Source organism: Natator depressus, chromosome 2, assembly GCF_965152275.1.
Source record: "Natator depressus isolate rNatDep1 chromosome 2, rNatDep2.hap1, whole genome shotgun sequence".
In the NCBI taxonomy this organism is placed as follows: Eukaryota; Metazoa; Chordata; order Testudines; family Cheloniidae; genus Natator; species Natator depressus.
Window position 1 is genome coordinate 132341870 of NC_134235.1, and position 17894 is coordinate 132359763.

At 42.4% G+C, this 17894-nt stretch overlaps 1 protein-coding gene across 1 annotated transcript in view; it reads right to left on the reverse strand.

Moving 5' to 3' along the window:
* FBXL7 (F-box and leucine rich repeat protein 7) overlaps positions 1-17894 on the reverse strand; it is a 321349-nt gene that overhangs the window by 247087 nt on the left and 56368 nt on the right. The window contains exon 2 of the mRNA XM_074945013.1: positions 3731-3820. Within this exon, the coding sequence (XP_074801114.1) occupies positions 3731-3820 (90 nt within the window). The remainder of the gene's footprint in view (positions 1-3730; positions 3821-17894) is intronic.

The window sequence follows — 17894 nt, forward strand, 5'->3', positions numbered from 1 at the left end:
TATGACCTTAAGCCTCACCGTCAGCACCCATTCACAACAATGGCAATTCCATTGTTGTAAGCCATATGTCATTCCATCCGGGGTTTGAGGAGATCTCATGAAGGTGAAAAAAAAGAAAGACTTCATTCTGAAACTGCTATCCATTTGCTGTCCACATGCTGTGGTGGAATTACTATTATAGCACTAAATATCTGTACAGAGAACAGGTTTCAATGTTTAAGTAGGACATGAGATATAGACAGTATTTCCGTTTTGTGGAACTGTCCATTTGATTTGATGGCAAGATGACATGCTCTGAAGCTATTCTTGATGTTGCCTTGCCATTGCCCTGAACTGCCTGTAGTCATTTGCACCACTGCAAGGCGGAAGTAAAGTGTTCACATTGCTCTGGTGTGAAATACTACTTAAGTTGTAGGGCAACAGTGAATCAGGCCCATAGATTTTTCTTCCTAGCTGTTTCATAGATATTCAGTGCTATAACTTCAGCAACAGCTTTGTACCAACAGCCTCAAAGGAAAGGAGGGAGAAAGAGAGCACACAGCACAACTGGAAAGAATTAGGGTCAGTTTGCAAAGCTGGAATTCGGTTTGGGAGGCAGGGGAAGAATAGAAGGCCTGCAACTTCACATACTTAAGTTCCTGATTTCCTAACTCTACAGGGAGCATATAATTTAGCTGCCACTAGAGATTCAATGGTATTTTTAAAAAGCAGTCATCCAGTTATCTACTGTAGCGTTTTGCATACTGTTCGAGGTCAAGTGGAACAATTCCGCTGGCATCCCTTCATAACCTCCTCTCCATACATACATGCACATAGTCCTTTCATAGGACGATTTATGGTACTGTGAACTGTGCCTACTAGTAAGAGCAAAGGATAGAATTAGAAGTTCCCAGCTCTGCCATAGACTTACTGCATGAGCTGGCAAATCACTTGAAGCTCAAATACTATGGTGATGGGGGCCATGTAAAGTATAAAATACAGTCTTGTGGATAAGGACTACTACACTGATTCTATGGAAGACTGAAGCACAGAGTATTCTAAAGATGAATTGACTAACAATAGTAAAATGCTTTGTAAACAATAAAAAGGCACAACTACTACTGTTTGTGCAGTGCTGGACAATGGGGCTCCATTCTTGGCTGGTCCCTCGGCACTATTGTACTAGGTATTAATAATGAAATAATTGAAAGCATTCTCACAACCTAGAACCTTAAGATTCCATTCAACCCATAGGAAGGATGCATCTTGAGTCTCAATGGGGACTTTGTGCTGTTCAGTTGAATTCACCCTACAGAACAGAAATGAGTTTTAAATGGTCCTGAGACCTGAAACGGCAATTTCAGTGTTTTGAGGTGTACAGGATGAGTCCTTTAGCAGGGCACAACACTGGTATTTTGTGGGCTGACAATCACGAGGGAACAAGATATACAGGGAGATGAAAGCAGCACAGGCGCGCACACACACACACACACACACACACACACACACACAATAAGCAGAGGTGTCCGTGTGCATTGCCTGTCGGGAAACACCTACAATCAGAGATAGGTTTACACAGTTTGAGGTAGTTTAAATCAGAAAACAAGATATAGAAAAAGCCTATGAGGCTCCATTACCCTGGACTCCTTCCAAACCTTCATGACAATTCAGGAAATTCATTTGTCTGCTATTTTAGTTCTGCTGGGCCGCAGTAACTCCTCTCGCTGCTGTGCGCTTGATTAATACAATCACGCTGAAAACTTCAGGGCCAGCATAGTAATCCACCAGCTATTTAAGGACTACACTGAAGGTGTGTAAAGCTGATAGACTTCAATGAGAAAATTTACATCATACATTAGCTACACAATAATTTTAAAAGTTATTTTGAAATTATATGATGTTCCCCTGGTTATCCTTAAAGCCATTTTGATTACTGAACACTTCAGTGTTTACAGCTTTGATTAGTTATTTCTTTATTTCCCTGGATGTAGACAAGACCTTCATTTTTGCATCAAGGCATTTTTCTTGACAAAATTTATCTAAGGTGAAATTGGAACCTTAAAGGCTACCACCCACCATGAGAGGTAAAATCTATTGTTACTAGATATAGGCCTAAAGCAGGATTTGGATCCTGACTTAAATTTCCCCACATTTCCTAATGTTTACACCCAGCTCTTGTTTTGGGACCATTTCCGGTAATTTGTATTTTGGGGTCCAATCACTCTTAAGTAAATTTATTGATTTTACTTTACTCTCCTCATTTGGGTATAGTAAAACCTCAGAGTTATGAACACAAGTTACAAACTGACCAGTCAATCACACGCCTCATTTGGAACCGGAAGTACACAGTCAGGCAGCAGAAGAGACAATACATACAAACATGGCAAATACAGTACTGTACAGTGTAAATGTAAACTATTTAAAAAAGGGGGGAAGTTTAAAAAAAGATTTGACAAGCTAAGGAAACTGTTTCTGTGCTTGTTTCATTTAAATTAAGATGGCTAAAGGCAGCATTTTTCTTCTGCATAGTAAAGTTTCAAAGCTGTATTAAGTCAATGTTCAGTTTTAAACTTCTGAAAGAACCACCATAACATTTTGTTCAGAGTTACGAACATCCTCCATTCCTGAGGTGTTCGTAACTGAGGTTCTACTGTTCTTAGAGTTTAAAGGTAAATAGCTGTAACCAGACAGCATTGTTTTATTGAATCCACACTTTTGTTTGTTTGCTTTTTTAAACCATTAAGGTGTGTCAGAAACGAAGGACGGTAGAGAGTAATGACTGCTTGCAGCTTAAACTTTTCCTGCCATAACAAATTAAGAAATTAGAATAATCTGTTCACTAATTAACCAGATTACATACCATTAAGTGGACATCTTCATGTCTGAGTCATCAGCTAAACATACTGTCCAAAGATCAGATACTTTTTAGCCTGCATCATTAATCGTGGCAGATGGGTTTGGTGGTTCCTAATCAGCTACCAAGAGCATTATTGTAAGGTCTAGAGCCAATATTCTTGCGTCTTAAAAAAATATGAAGCCAGCACTGCTTTTCCTTGAATGCTCACCAGTTATGAGATGTATTTTATTAACTTTGCATTCCCAGCAGGAAATGATTGGTGGTTCCCCATACTATAGTTCCCTGAAATACATTCATAAACCAGGGATTTCGATAAGGTGTTCATACAGACATAAAATCTTCCCTCTCCCACTAAGACACCAAAAAAAGGCCATATCTTGAAGTTGACACATACCTTAATCACTCCAGGTGAAATACATCAGTCTGGCCAAATCACGGTCAACTCTGTCTATAACTGTATTTATTTTTAAATCCTTGGCACAAACTTCCAAGTACATCATTAAATATTTATCACATGGCATTCATAGTAGAGCAATAAAATTAACTTAGAACTCCACCCACTGTGTTTTCATGAAGTATTTTCCTTGGAAATAAGCTTGAAGTCTGATCACATCTATCTTAATACACAACAACCATCTCCCGTAATAAATGTCTTGAACAAATTCCTTTCAGCAACTCCCTTACACTTATGTTTTGCAGAACGGACTTAAACCCTTGCACAATTAAAGCTAAAATCATACAAAGGAAGCTGTCTGAAAGAGGAGTTTCGTTTTAAATTTACAATGCTCCCAAGGAACCATGGGGTAGGTTTGGGGACAGGGAGTTAATCTTCTGAAAATAACCAACATTACACATGGAGCGGGATAACCTAAAGAATGAACACCAGGCGCTTACCTTCACTGGTAGCCGCATTCTTTTGGGCTTTGGTTGGTGTGTGATCTGTACTTGAACTCACGTCGGATGAGATGCTTGAGCTGCCTTTGCCTGCAAAAAAGCGTGGGGGAGAAACAGGGTGAATATTAACAGCAAAGGAGAAGAATCCTCAATATCAGACCTTGGGACAATGCCAAGTTCAGTGGCTGATGTTCAGTTTGTACTGGGAAGGGGCATGAGGTAAATGCATTATAGCCTACAGAATAAGCATCCTTTTAATTAGGGTTGCAAGTCTCACCTGCTTTGGGGAGGCTCCCATTGCAGATTTTCACAGCTCCATAATGAATTTAAAATTTTAATTTGTAATTAGCAGTTGCAAGAGAAGAACTGTATTTTCACCAAAGATTACTAATGCAAAGGTAGCCCAAGTAAAGGAAAATAGGTATTGACCCTGCTTGGTGAACATGTGGATTGAATCAAAATTTCTAACAGACTGGTTTAGATCAGACTATCATCACTAAAAGCACAATAACCAGGGAGGGAGACCGCATGGTGTTGAACTTAAGGCCTTGCACTAAAACTCAGAAGATCTGGGTTCCATGCCCAGCTCTGTCACTGACTTTCAATGCAACATTGGGCACATGCCTTTATTATATTCACATTTCACAGATTGGGAAGTTGCTTAATTGCATAGCTGATTGACTAAACTTATGGTTTGTTATGAAAAATGTTCAAGAGACCCAATAACCAAACTTAACTAAAATTTATTGTCTAAACACAAAAAAGAGTACAATATGAAAAGGAAATACACATACCCTTTTCTCCAGGAAGTAATTCTTATCTCTCAGCATATTTACCTTACACAGAAGGTACACCCACACTCCCAAGACCACTTGTATTTGCAGGATGGTTCCTTACAAGTTAGAAATCATTTCATACATCACATAAGATCCAACCCCCCAGTTTGTACCAGCACTTTAAACGTGTGGTTCTGCATACTAGCCTTCAGGTCCTGTTCTGTGAAGCTATCTTTGCAGAATATTAATGTATTTTGCCTTTGATCTGTTTACTATCCACTTAGACCAAATGCTGAGTTGTCCTGTTCCAAGATATTGTGGGATATAGCAGTGAACAAGAGCTAACAGCATTGTGGGGAAAACAATACAATTTAGCTGGCATAACTGCTCAACATTCATACATACAATATCCATACTGTGCGCTTAATACATATTAATGTAGTGTAAGTAATGCCTATGGCAAACATTGTCTGTTCCCTGTTTGTCAGAGTCTTACCTATCTTACAGGGGTATGAGAGACTAAAATGCATTAATTGTGAGGTGTGTAGATACTATGATTACGTGAAGCCATATAAACACCTAGACAGACAACTTAACTTTGGAAACATGGTTGGCAGCCTCAACAATCAATTCACATGGACACTGAACGATCTTCAGCCAGAGGCATGGTCCTACAGAGCAGGATTAAGGCACTTTGCCAGCATCCCAGGCTTGATCTGTTCCGAAGATGTATATGTTCACCCTCCTCCATGTCCACTAAAACCACAGCTGTTAAATATTTCTTTAGTGTTGAATAACATACAAGGTAAAGAGTGTAGGTGACAGTTTATTGTTACTGGCTTAACATTTACCAAACAGCAATATCATCTGTTAACCAATGGTCTGTACATCAGAGGGTGAAGCTGTGGTATCTCCGATAGCACTCTGAGAAAACTGTTGCCAAAGACTGACATTTTGATGGCAACTATTGTACCTGGCAGCCTTATGATTACAGCAATCAATGGACTGTAAACCAACAGAAAACAATTTCCCAAACACCTACAAATAAAAGGGTTATGTTGGCAGACAAACTCCTCAAAATAGTTACTGTATTTCTTTTTCACATGGCTCAGAGTAATTAAAAAAAAAAGTCAAGTCAATGGGTCATATCACCTAAACAGGAAAATAAATCAGTTTCTGTTTCCTTTCACCTTAACACATTGCTTGAAGAGAAACAGCATTCTGGAACTAAGCACCATTTATTGTTGCTTTCTCCTGTTTTTTTACTACAAGCCAGGACAATGCAATGCTACTTTGCATCAGCTTTGTTCGTATCTCTTGCCACATTCCATTACACCAATGGTTTTCAACCTGTGGTCCGTGGACCCCTGGAGGTCTGAAAACTATGTCTAAGACTTCCAAAGTGGTCCACACCTTCATTTGAAATTTTTAGGGGTCCTCATATGGGAAAAAAAAAGTTGAAAGTCACTGCACTACACCAAACGCTCTTGGGTCCATCTGCACAGTTATGCTGTATTCTGATACAAAGTAAAAACAAAGAAAGAAGCTAGGGTGGGGAGGAAAAATTAACATAGGACAAAACTCGAGAGCTAGAACATAAAAGATTGAGTGCTGTTTCGGGTTGACACCTTTATAACTCCTGGTAATGACACCCACGAGGCCCCACCCCCACTCCGCCTCTTCCCCCAGCCCTGACCCCCTCACCCCCATCGCTTGCTGGATCGTCTCCAGGAGTCTGCCTGCAGGTAGGAGGCGGCCCCAGCTGAGCAGGGGCTGGTGCAGGTTAACGATCCTGTCCCTCTCCCCACCTTGTGGTAACCGCGGTTTTGGTGCCATTTAGGGTTGTCAGGTCCCCTTTTTGACCAGACTTTCCAATTGAAGACTGGGCACTTGGCAACCCTAAATGGCACCCAGACACAGAAGCCAAAAACCAGATGGGTGTCAATCCTAGTGTTCTTACCTTGTTTTTTGTCCGAGGACCCAAAAGTAGGAGAAAAATGTAATGGGAAACATCTAGGCTTATAAGAGGAGATAAGATTAGAGAGTGAAGGAAGATAAGAGGGGAGGGTTTTTAAATGGACAGTATGGAATAGGGCGGTTACTTAAAAGAACAAACCAAATTTAAAAGCAAGGTTGACGCACAAAGAAAAGCAGAACTGAATCTCCACTGAGTTAGCACTATGGGGCCTGATTCAGTTTAGACGAGCATACCCTTACCCAGACGATATCTACATTATAGCAAAGACTTTTCCTGCAAGCAGACTGGTACTCACACTTGTTAAGTATTGCCAAGGAACAAGCTATGACTTTTCTACAGCCACAACTTGAGTAACAAAGATCGACTAATCAGCAATGCATTTGATAGTTCTAAGGAAATGAAGGCTGTACAATACAGTTACATTTAAGAAGTGTCCTATAGCCCAAGTATATTACAATTACCTTCAGCAGAAGAATGTTAAGCAATGCCGTTTAAAGTTATGGTGGGTTGTTTTTTTTTTTTTAATAAAGTTACATTATATGCAGAAAACTAGCTGACACCATGTTTCTGTCACTTGAGTAAACCTATAATCATAGGAATGTTAGCAAGAGACTTTTCTGATCTGTTATTTCAATCAAGCATTCCTTAGGGTTCTGCATTAAAGTATGCCTGGTTTTCATAACATTTGGCTGTAAGGAGGTCTGCTCTTTTAAACGTGCCACAGCAAAATGAGAATTTAACGTTTTTTTAATGGGAAATGACTGTTGAATATGCAAACCTAAGGGCCTTCTCAAACCAGGTACTGCCACTTATGCCTTAGGTCAGTCCCAGAGAACCAGTCTCCTCCATAAAATTGCTCAAGTTGATACATTCCCTGATATGTGAGATGAGCTATGGAGTGGGGGCATATTAAGGGGCCAGGAAGAATTAAAAAGAAACACTTGAACTAGTTGGGGGGAGGTAACTAAAAGTTTTCATCAGAGCCCATATTCTCATCAACAAGTGTGGTTGCCTTTAAACTTAAAAGAATATTAACCAAAAGTAACTTGGCTAGCACATCGCTTCAACTGCTCGGATGCAGGGACAAGGAAAGAATGGAGGTGTATGAAACCCACAGTCCTTTACAAGACCCTCCCAAGTTAATAGGCCTCCCAGCTTAGGCGTCAGGGTTTGTGGTGGGAGAAATCAAGTTGTGCACAGAGTACAGAAGGTATAGGGTTGCCAAGTTTTGTTTTGGGGGTGAGGGTTATATTTTATTTTTAAACACAAGCTTCAGGAAGAGACTGTAAGGTTTGGGATATTTCACGAGCAAGGACAAAACTCACCTCTAAAAGGAGAGCAGCATTTCCATAGAACATTATCACATTCTGCTGCAACATAGAAACTGCAAGACTAAACTGATTAAGAGGCTGGCATGGCAAGGTGTGATTGATTAACAGTACAATAATCCTTGGAACTATTTCTTCCAATGTGGTGAATTCTTTCACGGGGAAAGGAAATTAGTAACACAAACCATGGACAAGACACACTTGCCAGCTGCATGTGTGCAACATAGACAGACATTTGCATTGTTGGAGCACAAGGTCTTCTAGTGGGAGCAAAAGAACTGAGTTTTTCCATTAGTTGTCAATAGTAGTAAGACTTCTGTCCCCCTACAGGCATGCCACTGGAGCAGAACAACTGAGCAGCTAATGGCAATGTATTACTTAGGATAGGTTTCAGAGTAGCAGCCGTGTTAGTCTGTATCCACAAAAAGAAAAAGGAGGACTTGTGGCACCTTAGAGACTAACAAATTTATTTGAGCATAAGCTTTCATGAGCTACAGCTCACGATGAAGTGAGCTGTAGCTCACGAAAGCTTATGCTCAAATAAATTTGTTAGTCTCTAAGGTGCCACAAGTCCTTTTCTTTTTACTTAGGATAGTACGTTTCCGTAATGCTCTTGAAATCCCAGTCTATACTACCCACTTTAAATGCACTTTTAACATTGACAACAGGAAATTACATGCACTATTAGAATTTAACAAATATTTTAACAGGTAAAAAAAAAAAAAAGAAAGAAAAAAACAATTATACAGAATGATTGTAGCCAGACACCAAATTTTGCCATATTATTGTTCTGTTAATATTTTATAATTTCCCACAGAAGCACACAGTTTCAACAGAAAAGATGGTGCCCCAACTCCAGAACAGCCAATAGTCTAGTGCTAACAGAACTCACCAGGGCTGTAGCAGACCTGGTTCAAGTCCTTGCTCCAGAGCAGGTATCTGAACCCAGGTCTCCCTCATCCCAAGTGAGTTTCATAATCCTGGGATTTGGGGTAGAAGGGAACCACCACTGCCTCTTCCACTTTGCGAATGGCAGCAGAGTCTCCTTTTGAATTTAGAGCCCCACCAAAAATGTTTTGGTCCAAACAGTTCAGTGAATGAGGACATTAATTTACAAATCATTTTGCGGCAACTGAAATTGCAGTTTTCAGCAAATACACGATTAATCTGAAAAAATTTGCCCTTCTCCACTCACCCCAACAATTTTGCCATTCAGTGTCTTGTAGGCAGTGCTGGCTTGAGTTTTTGCTTCTCTAAGCAAAAAAGAAAAATTCTGTCCCTCCCAAATAAACAGCCAATAAACATTTTGCTGCTCCTAATATTTTGGTGCCTTAGGCAGCTGCCTCACTCTGCCTCTGAGAAAACTGGCCCTGCTTATAAGCCTGGACTCATAATGAGCAGCAGCAGCCACCACATGCCAACAATCATAAATTGCATCTATTAATTTAAAAACCAGAAACCAAACCAAACCAAACAAAAAAGACAGTAAAAGTCCTACAGTCCAGAATAAATTATTTCAAAAGCAGCATTGGGAGGAGTCTATAACCACAGAGAATTTCAATGAAACAGACAGCAGGCAAAAGCAGATTCTTACATGATGCCCTATCCCTCTCTCAATTAAAAATACGCATTGCATTAAGAGGAACCTTTGGATATTTCAACATAAATATCCCACTACCAGATTGTTACAGACCCTTACACAGGTTTACAGGGGGAAGCACACCATGTCTGCAGCCTGCACAAGAGCATGGCAAGTTGAGGAAATCTATCCAGTAACAGGAGACCACTAATTCCACACTTCTTGGTTGGAGAAAGGTGTGCTATTATCATCCACCAGGGGAAAAATATTGAAGGTCTACCTTTGTACTACATTTAACAAAAATACAGGATACTTTAAAAAAAAAAAAAAGGAGTCGAGTTAAACAGGAAGACGACTGGATATCTGGCTCATTTTGGAATGACAAGTGATCAGCAGTTTGATGTTTTCAAGCCAATAAGAATAGGCTTTACGATTACTATGGGACAAATTAGAACCTATTTTACAAAGTTGTGCAGGAAAATATGGGGACAGGTGTATGTTATGTGCACCACAAGTAGAAGTGAAGGGAAACAGCAGCCTCCACAGGAGCACTCCTCCCCCTCCCACGCAGGTGGGCAAAAAGGGGATTGAACTTTAGGCAAATAGTTTCAGACACCCCCCCTCCCCCCCAAAATGCACTTTCCACTGAAAAACCGTCAAAAAAAAAAATTGCCAAGCTCTACTGGTAATTAGAGTCCAGATCATAGGCTCTAGATTCACTGGAAAAATATGTGATTTATAACACTGCAAACGAGGAACTGTTATCTATATCTTTACTACAGATTTGAATTTTTCTCGTCTGGTATACCTAATAGATATGAACGATGATGCTTACCTGTAAATACCACTCTTTCCCTTTCTCCTAGATCAACATGCATTCATTGATCTTTCCCCAAATGCAGCTTAATTTTTCCTCTTAACACTTCAAAATATGGTTTTTAAAGCATGTATATAGATCTGATACAAATGTCTTTTCTACCTGTAATTTCTAATGATACACATTACACTGATCAGTCTCAGTCTTTAAAACCTCTTGGATATCTTCTTGCACAGAGCACTGCCCTACATGGGTGCTTTACTTTTAGAAGTGTTGTTATTTTTATAAGTTTCTTTACAGTAACTGACAACCCACTGTAGTAGCTGGGCTTGAAGGAATATCTGGCTTTTATTTCTACAGAAGATGTACTTTGAATAAATGAATAAGTACAGTAAAACTGGTGTTGGACAACACACCATTGACTATCTTTTTCTAATATCAAAACAAAAAAACCACTTTGGAGTACATAATCTCCTTGGCATGAACGCAGATTTGGCTGGGTTACATTCCCTAACTATTGCTTAGTAGAATTCTACTTAATAAATGAGGTGCCCTATAATCCTTTTCTTGAACTATCTGACCTATCTTGAACATACCTGAATTAAAGAGTAATATTTACACATTCATCCTACAATTCTACCAAAATCCGCAGAAGTTCAGTTTGAGTAACATTTCAAGAGAGCTTTCATTTGTTCCTTTCTAACATGCACATGTCCCTTCTGTATCCTTTATAAATAAGGAAGCTTTAAATTTATCCCGCTTTCAATGTTTATTGATTGAACCCACATCCTCATAATATTTATTGATTACCATAAATTCTTCCCAGATTTGGCTACACAGAAGATTCTATTTGTTTATGATATTGGCACAATTCACAACAGATCCAAACAAATGCTTTAGTTAGACCCTAAAGGAGTATACTCATTGTACCTAAACAACTTAGCCCTGGTCTACACTAGGAGTTGAGGTCGAATTTAGCAGAGTTAAATTGATTTAACCCTGCACCCGTCCACACAACAAAGCCCCCCCCTTTTTTTTTTGGGCTTAAAGGGCTCTTAAAAATCGATTTCCTTACTCCACCTCCGACAAGGAGGTTAGCGCTGAAATCAGCCTTGCCGGATAGAATTTGGGATACTGTGGACACAGACAGACAGTATTGGCCTCCGTGAGCTATCCCAGAGTGCTCCATTGTGACTGCTCCGGACAGCACTCAACTCAGATGCACTGGTCAAGTAGACATGAAAAGGCCCGCAAACTTTTGAATTTCAATTTTCTGTTTGGCCAGCGTGGCAAGCTGCAGGTGACCATGCAGAGCTCAAATGAGGTGACCATGATGGAGTCCCAGAATTGCAATAGAGCTCCAGCATGGACCGAACGGGAGGTACGGGATCTGACCGCTGTATGGGAAGAAGAATCCGTGCTATCAGAACTATGTTCCAGTTTTCGAAATGCCAAAAAACATTTGTCAAAATCTCCCAGGGCATGAAGGACAGAGGCCATAACAGGGACCCGAAGCAGTGCCGCGTGAAACTTAAGGAGCTGAGGCAAGCCTACCAGAAAACCAGAGAGGAGAACGGCCGCTCCGGGTCAGAGCCCAAAACATGCCGCTTCTATGATGAGCTGCATGCCATTTTAGGGGGTTCAGCCACCACGACCCCAGCCATGTTGTTTGACTCCTTCAATGGAGAAGGAGGCAACACGGAAGCAGGTTTTGGGGATGAGGAAGATGATGATGATGATGAGGATGTAGACAGCTCACAGCAAGCAAGCGGAGAAACCAGTTTTCCCAACAGCCAGGAACTGTTTCTCACCCTGGACTTGGAGCCAGTACCCCCCAAACCCACCCAAGGCTGCCTCCTGGACCTGCCAGGCAGAGAAGAAACCTCCGGTGAGTGTACCTTTTAAAATACTATACATGGTTTAAAAGCAAACATGTTTAATGATTAATTTGCTCTGGCATTTGCGGCTCTCCTGGATGTACTCCCAAAGCCTTTGCAAAAGGTTTCTGGGGAGGGCAGCCTTATTCTATCCACCATGGTAGGACACTCCACCACTCCAGGCCAGTAGCATGTACTCAGGAATCATTGTACAACACAGCATTGCAGTGTACGTTTGCTGGTGTTCAAACAACATCCGTTCTTTATCTCTGTTATCCTCAAGACAGTGATATCATTCATGGTCACCGGGTTGAAATAGGGTGCTTTTCTTAAAGGGACATTCAGAGGTGCCCGTTCCTGCTGGGCTGTTTGCCTGTGGCTGAACAGAAATGTTCCCCGCTGTTAGCCACGGGGAAGGGGGAGGCGCTAGCCACGCACTGGGGGGAGGCAAAATACGACCTTGTAACAAAAGCACATGTGCTATGTATGTAATGTTAACAGCAAGGTTTACTGTGAAAGTGTACCCATTGTTCTATAAAATGTGTCTTTTTAAATACCACTGTCCCTCTTTTTTCCTCCACCAGCTGCATGTCTTTCAAGGATCACAGGATCTTCTCCTTCCCAGAGGCTAGCGAAGCTCGGAAGGCGAAAAAAATGCACTTGCGATGAAATGTTCTCTGACCTCATGCTGTCCTCCCACACTGACAGAGCACAGACAAATGCGTGGAGGCAGACAATGTCAGAGTGCAGGAAAGCACAAAATGACCGGGAGGAGAAGTGGCGGGCTGAAGAGAGGGCTGAAGCTGAAAGGTGGCAGCAGCGTGATAAGAGGAGGCAGGACTCAATGCTGAGGCTGCTGGAGGATCAAACTAATATGCTCCAGAATATGGTTGAGCTGCAGGAAAGGCAACAGGAGCACAGACTGCTGCTACAGCCCCTGTATAACCAACCGCCCTCCTCCCCAAGTTCCATAGCCTCCTCACCCAGACACCCAAGAACGCGGTGGGGGGGGCCTCCGGCCAACCAGCCACTCCACCCCAGAGGAATGACCAAGCAACAGAAGGCTGGCATTCAATAAGTTTTAAACTTTTAAAGTGGTGTGTGGCCTTGTCCTTCCCTCCTCCACCATCCCTCCTGGTGCTTCTCTCCTACTCCACCCCTCCTGGGCTACCTTGGTAGTCATCCCCCTATTTGTGTGATAAATTAATAAAGAATGCATGAATATGAAGCAACAATGACTTTATTGCCTCTGCAAGCGGTGATCGAAGGGAGGAGGGGAGGGTGGTTAGCTTACAGGGAAGCAGAGTGAACCAAGGGGCGGGGGGTTTCATCAAGGAGAAACAAACAGAACTGTCGCACTGTAGCCTGGCCAGTCATGAAACTGGTTTTCAAAGCTTCTCTGATGCGCACCACGCCCTCCTGTGCTCTTCTAACCACCCTGGTGTCTGGCTGTGCGTAACCAGCGGCCAGGCGATTTGCCTCAACCTCCCACACCACCATAAACATCTTCCCCTTTACTCAGAGACTGTGGAGTGCACAGCAAGCAGTAATAACAGTGGGAATATTGGTTTCGCTGAGGTCTAACTGAGTCAGTAAACTGCGCCAGCACGCTTTTAAGTGTTCAAATGCACTTTCTACCATCATTTTGCACTTGCTCAGCCTGTAGTTCAACAGCTCCTGACTACTGTCCAGGGTGCCTGTGTATGGCTTCATGAGCCATGGCATTAAGGGGTAGGCTGGGTCCCCAAGGATAACTATAGGCATTTCAACATCCCCAACAGTTATTTTCTGGTCTGGGAATGAAGTCCCTTCCTGCAGCTTTTGAAACAGACCAGAGTTCCTGTAGATATGAGCATCATGTACCTTTCCCAGCCATCCCACCTTGATGTTGGTGAAACGTCCCTTGTGATCCACCAGTGCTTGCAGCACTATTGAAAAGTACCCCTTGCGGTTTATGTACTCGCCGGCTTGGTGCTCCGGTGCCAAGATAGGGATATGGGTTCCGTCTATGGCCCCACCAGTTAGGGAATCCCATTGCAGCAAAGCCATCCACTATGACCTACACATTTTCCAGGGTCACTACCCTTGAGATCAGCAGATCTTTGATTGTGTTGGCTACTTGCATCACAGCAGCCCCCACAACAGATTTGCCCACTCCAAATTGATTCCTGACTGATCGGTAGCTGTCTGGCATTGCAAGCTTCCACAGGGCTATTGCCACTCGCTTCTCAACTGCGAGGGCTGCGCTCATCTTGGTATTATTGTGCTTCAGGGCAGGGGAAAGCAAGTCACAAAGTTCCATGAAAGTGCCCTTACGCATGCGAAAGTTTCGCAGCCACTGGGAATCGTCCCAGACCTGCAACACTATGCGGTCCCACCAGTCTCTGCTTGTTTCCCGAGCCCAGAATCGGCGTTCCACCGCATGAACCTTCCCCATTAGCACCATGATGCTCACATTGCCAAGGCCCGTGCTTTGAGAGAAGTCTGTGTCCATGTCCTCATCACTCTCTTCACCGTGCTGACGTCACCTACTTGCCCTGTTTTGCTTTGCCAGGTTCTGGTGCTGTACATACTGCTGGATAATGCGTGTGGTGTTTAATGTGCTCCTAATTGCCAAAGTGATCTGAGCGGGCTCCATGCTTGCCATGGTATGGCGTCTGCACAGAAAAAAGGCGCGGAACGATTGTCTGCCGTTGCCCTGATGGAGGGAGGGGAGACTGATGACATGGCTTACAGGGAATTAAAATCAACAAAGGGGGTGGCTTTGCAAGAAACGGAATGGTCCCCTCAAGGACAGAACTCAAAACCGCAAGGATAGAACTCAAAACTGGGTTTAGCAGGCCATTGATTTCATGGAGGGAGGGAGGGAGAAAATGAATACAAAAATAATCTGGTCTACTTCTTGTTTTGAGCCACTTCATTTATCTTTATACATCTTGCTGGCAGCAGACTGTGCAGTACGACCGCTAGCCATCGTCATCTCCTGGGTGCTCGACAGAAGACGATGCAGTATGACTACTGGCCATCGTCTTCTGCTGGCTGCTGATTAAAAGACAGTGCACTGTCGGTAGGACTCAATCGTCATGAGATGAAATTTAAAAGGGAAATGACCTGGCTGAGTCATCCCATGTTTGCCCAGGTGCCCCGACCTCATCGAGGTCGGTTAAAAGAGCACCCTGGACTACGTCGACGACGGCTACCAGTCATACTGCACTGTCTGCTGCCAAAGGCAATCAAAAGCTGCTGTGTAGCAACGCAGTACCATATCTGCCAGCACCCAGGAGACATACAGTGACTGTTAGCTGAGTGGGCTCCATGCTTGCCGTGGTATGGCATCTGCACAGGTAACTCAAGAAAAAAAAAAGGTGCAAAACGATTGTCTGCCCTTGCTTTCACGGAAGGACGGAGGGAAGGGGGCCTGACTATATGTACCCAGAACCACCCGCGACAATGTTTTAGCCCCATCAGGCATTGGGATTTCTACCCAGAATTCAAATGAGCGGCAGAGACTGTGGGAACTGTGGGATAGCTACCCACAGTGCAACACTCCGGAAGTCGACGCTTGCCTCGGTACTGTGGACACACTCCGCGGACTACATGCACTTAGAGCATTTGTGTGGGGGGACACAATCTACTGTATAAAAAAGCTTTCTACAAAACCGATTTCCATAAATTCAACCTAATTTCGTAGTGTAGACATATCCAAAAACTAAGCCCTGGTCTACACTGGCGGGAGAGAGAGAAAAATCTATCTAAATTATGCAACTTCAGCTGTGTGAATAATATAGCTAGCTGAAATCGACGTACTTAGATCAACTTACCATGGTGTTTTCACAGCATTGAGTCGACTGCTGCCGCTCCCCGTCGACTCTGTCTGCGCCTCTCGCGGCGCTGGAGTACAGGAGTCAATGGGAAAGCACTCGTGGGTAGTTTTATTGCATTTAGACTAAACGCGATAAATCAATCCCCGCTGGCTAGATCGCTGCCTGCCGATCTGGCGGGTAGTGAAGACATGCCTTCTGAACTGAAACTATTTAGGGTATCATAGCATACTTACACTTTAAAGAATCGAAAGAAACCAAGATGTACAAAAAGTTAGTGGACCACCTTAGAAGGCCACAAATTAGACGACACTATTTCAGTAGCAATAAGAACCTGAAGTTTAGGGAACTAAACCAAATGTTTATACCCATCCTTTATGTAATTACTTGAATGAATATCCTTATTTAGTCCCTTTCTGTGACCAAAATAAGGTCAACTTCATGAAAAAACTCATACAGATACAGACAGACATCTTCCTTTCCAAATGCAAACAGATGGACATCATACCAAAAGGACTGAAGGTAAAAAAAATCCATTACAATCTACATACCACACAGACTACGCGGACAGCTTGTGCCACACACTCTCAAAGGCATGCATCAGATGAAGTGAGCTGTAGCTCACGAAAGTTTATGCTCAAATAAATTTGTTAGTCTCTAAGGTGCCACACAAGTACTCCTTTTCTTTGTGCTTGTGAAGTCACTTGTTCATTACGCAGAATGAGAAAGCAGAAATCATAACCTGGGGTTACACTCTCAGGTCTGGATTATTTCGTCCAAAAAGCCAGCCTTACTATGACTAAGATCCAGTCCCTCACACTAGTCCTCGTACTAATAAATAGGCCTCTTATTATAGCAAAGCCAGAAATCCCAATTATTTGTGTTCTCCTACTTAAACCTTATTAAACTATAAATATTATACAACATTGTGGCACTATACTTACAGCAAGTTAAATTTATACATGAGACTGTTGAAGTCAAGAGATGGTTGATTGGTGCTCATTTTCGCTTTTCACTGATCATGCTTTGGCACTTTCTGCCTCAATTCAGTAATTTTCAAAAAGCCCAGTCGCTTACACCATCATAGCCAACATCAACTTTGACAGTTCATAACTGAGCTCATGTGGCAGAACCTATCTCAGACAGACACATTTAAGGGTCTCCTATTTTCCAGCCATTTGGGTTGTCCACCAGCACACCAGGAAGAGACTATAGTCATGTCTGTCCTTCACTCTTCCTGTGTTTGCAGTATCAACTCCTGCTGGGAACAGTAACTGAGCTGAAAGCTGACAGCTGAGCAAAGATCTGGTGATTACACAGAGAGACTTGCTCTTGGGTAATGACCCAAATCAATCAGTTGATTTCTTCCTGGAACCTGGTACTCTGAAAAAGTGTACATGCTTGTGTATGTGCTTTAAAGATAGTCAGAGTAGGTGTCTCCTTGTCACGTAATAAATTCCAATGCAGATTGTCATGAAGTAGCTTTGAAACTGAACAAAGTTACTGTTGTAGACTGTGAGGCACTGTACATGGGTCTACCATAGTTAATGGTTTCATACTGCCTTCCAAGTTCTAGCTATGTATGGACAAAAAGTGAGACCAAGTGGGCAAGCCTCTTGAATTGCATTCAGTCTGTACAGTTTATCATAAATACAGGAGTTAATGTTTTAGAGATTTAGGAACGTTAATCAGATCCCAGGGCTAATATAATTCATGGGAAAGTAAGTTAAAGCGTTAACTACTATAGATTCATTAGCAAGACGATTCAGGGGACACCATCACAGGGCCCAATAACATCAGCCACACTATCAGAGGCTCGTTCACCTGCACATCCACCAATGTGATATATGCCGTCATGTGCCAGCAGTGCCCCTCTGCCATGTACATTGGTCAAACTGGACAGTCTCTACGTAAAAGAATAAATGGACACAAATCAGATGTCAAGAATTATAACATTCATAAACCAGTCGGAGAACACTTCAATCTTT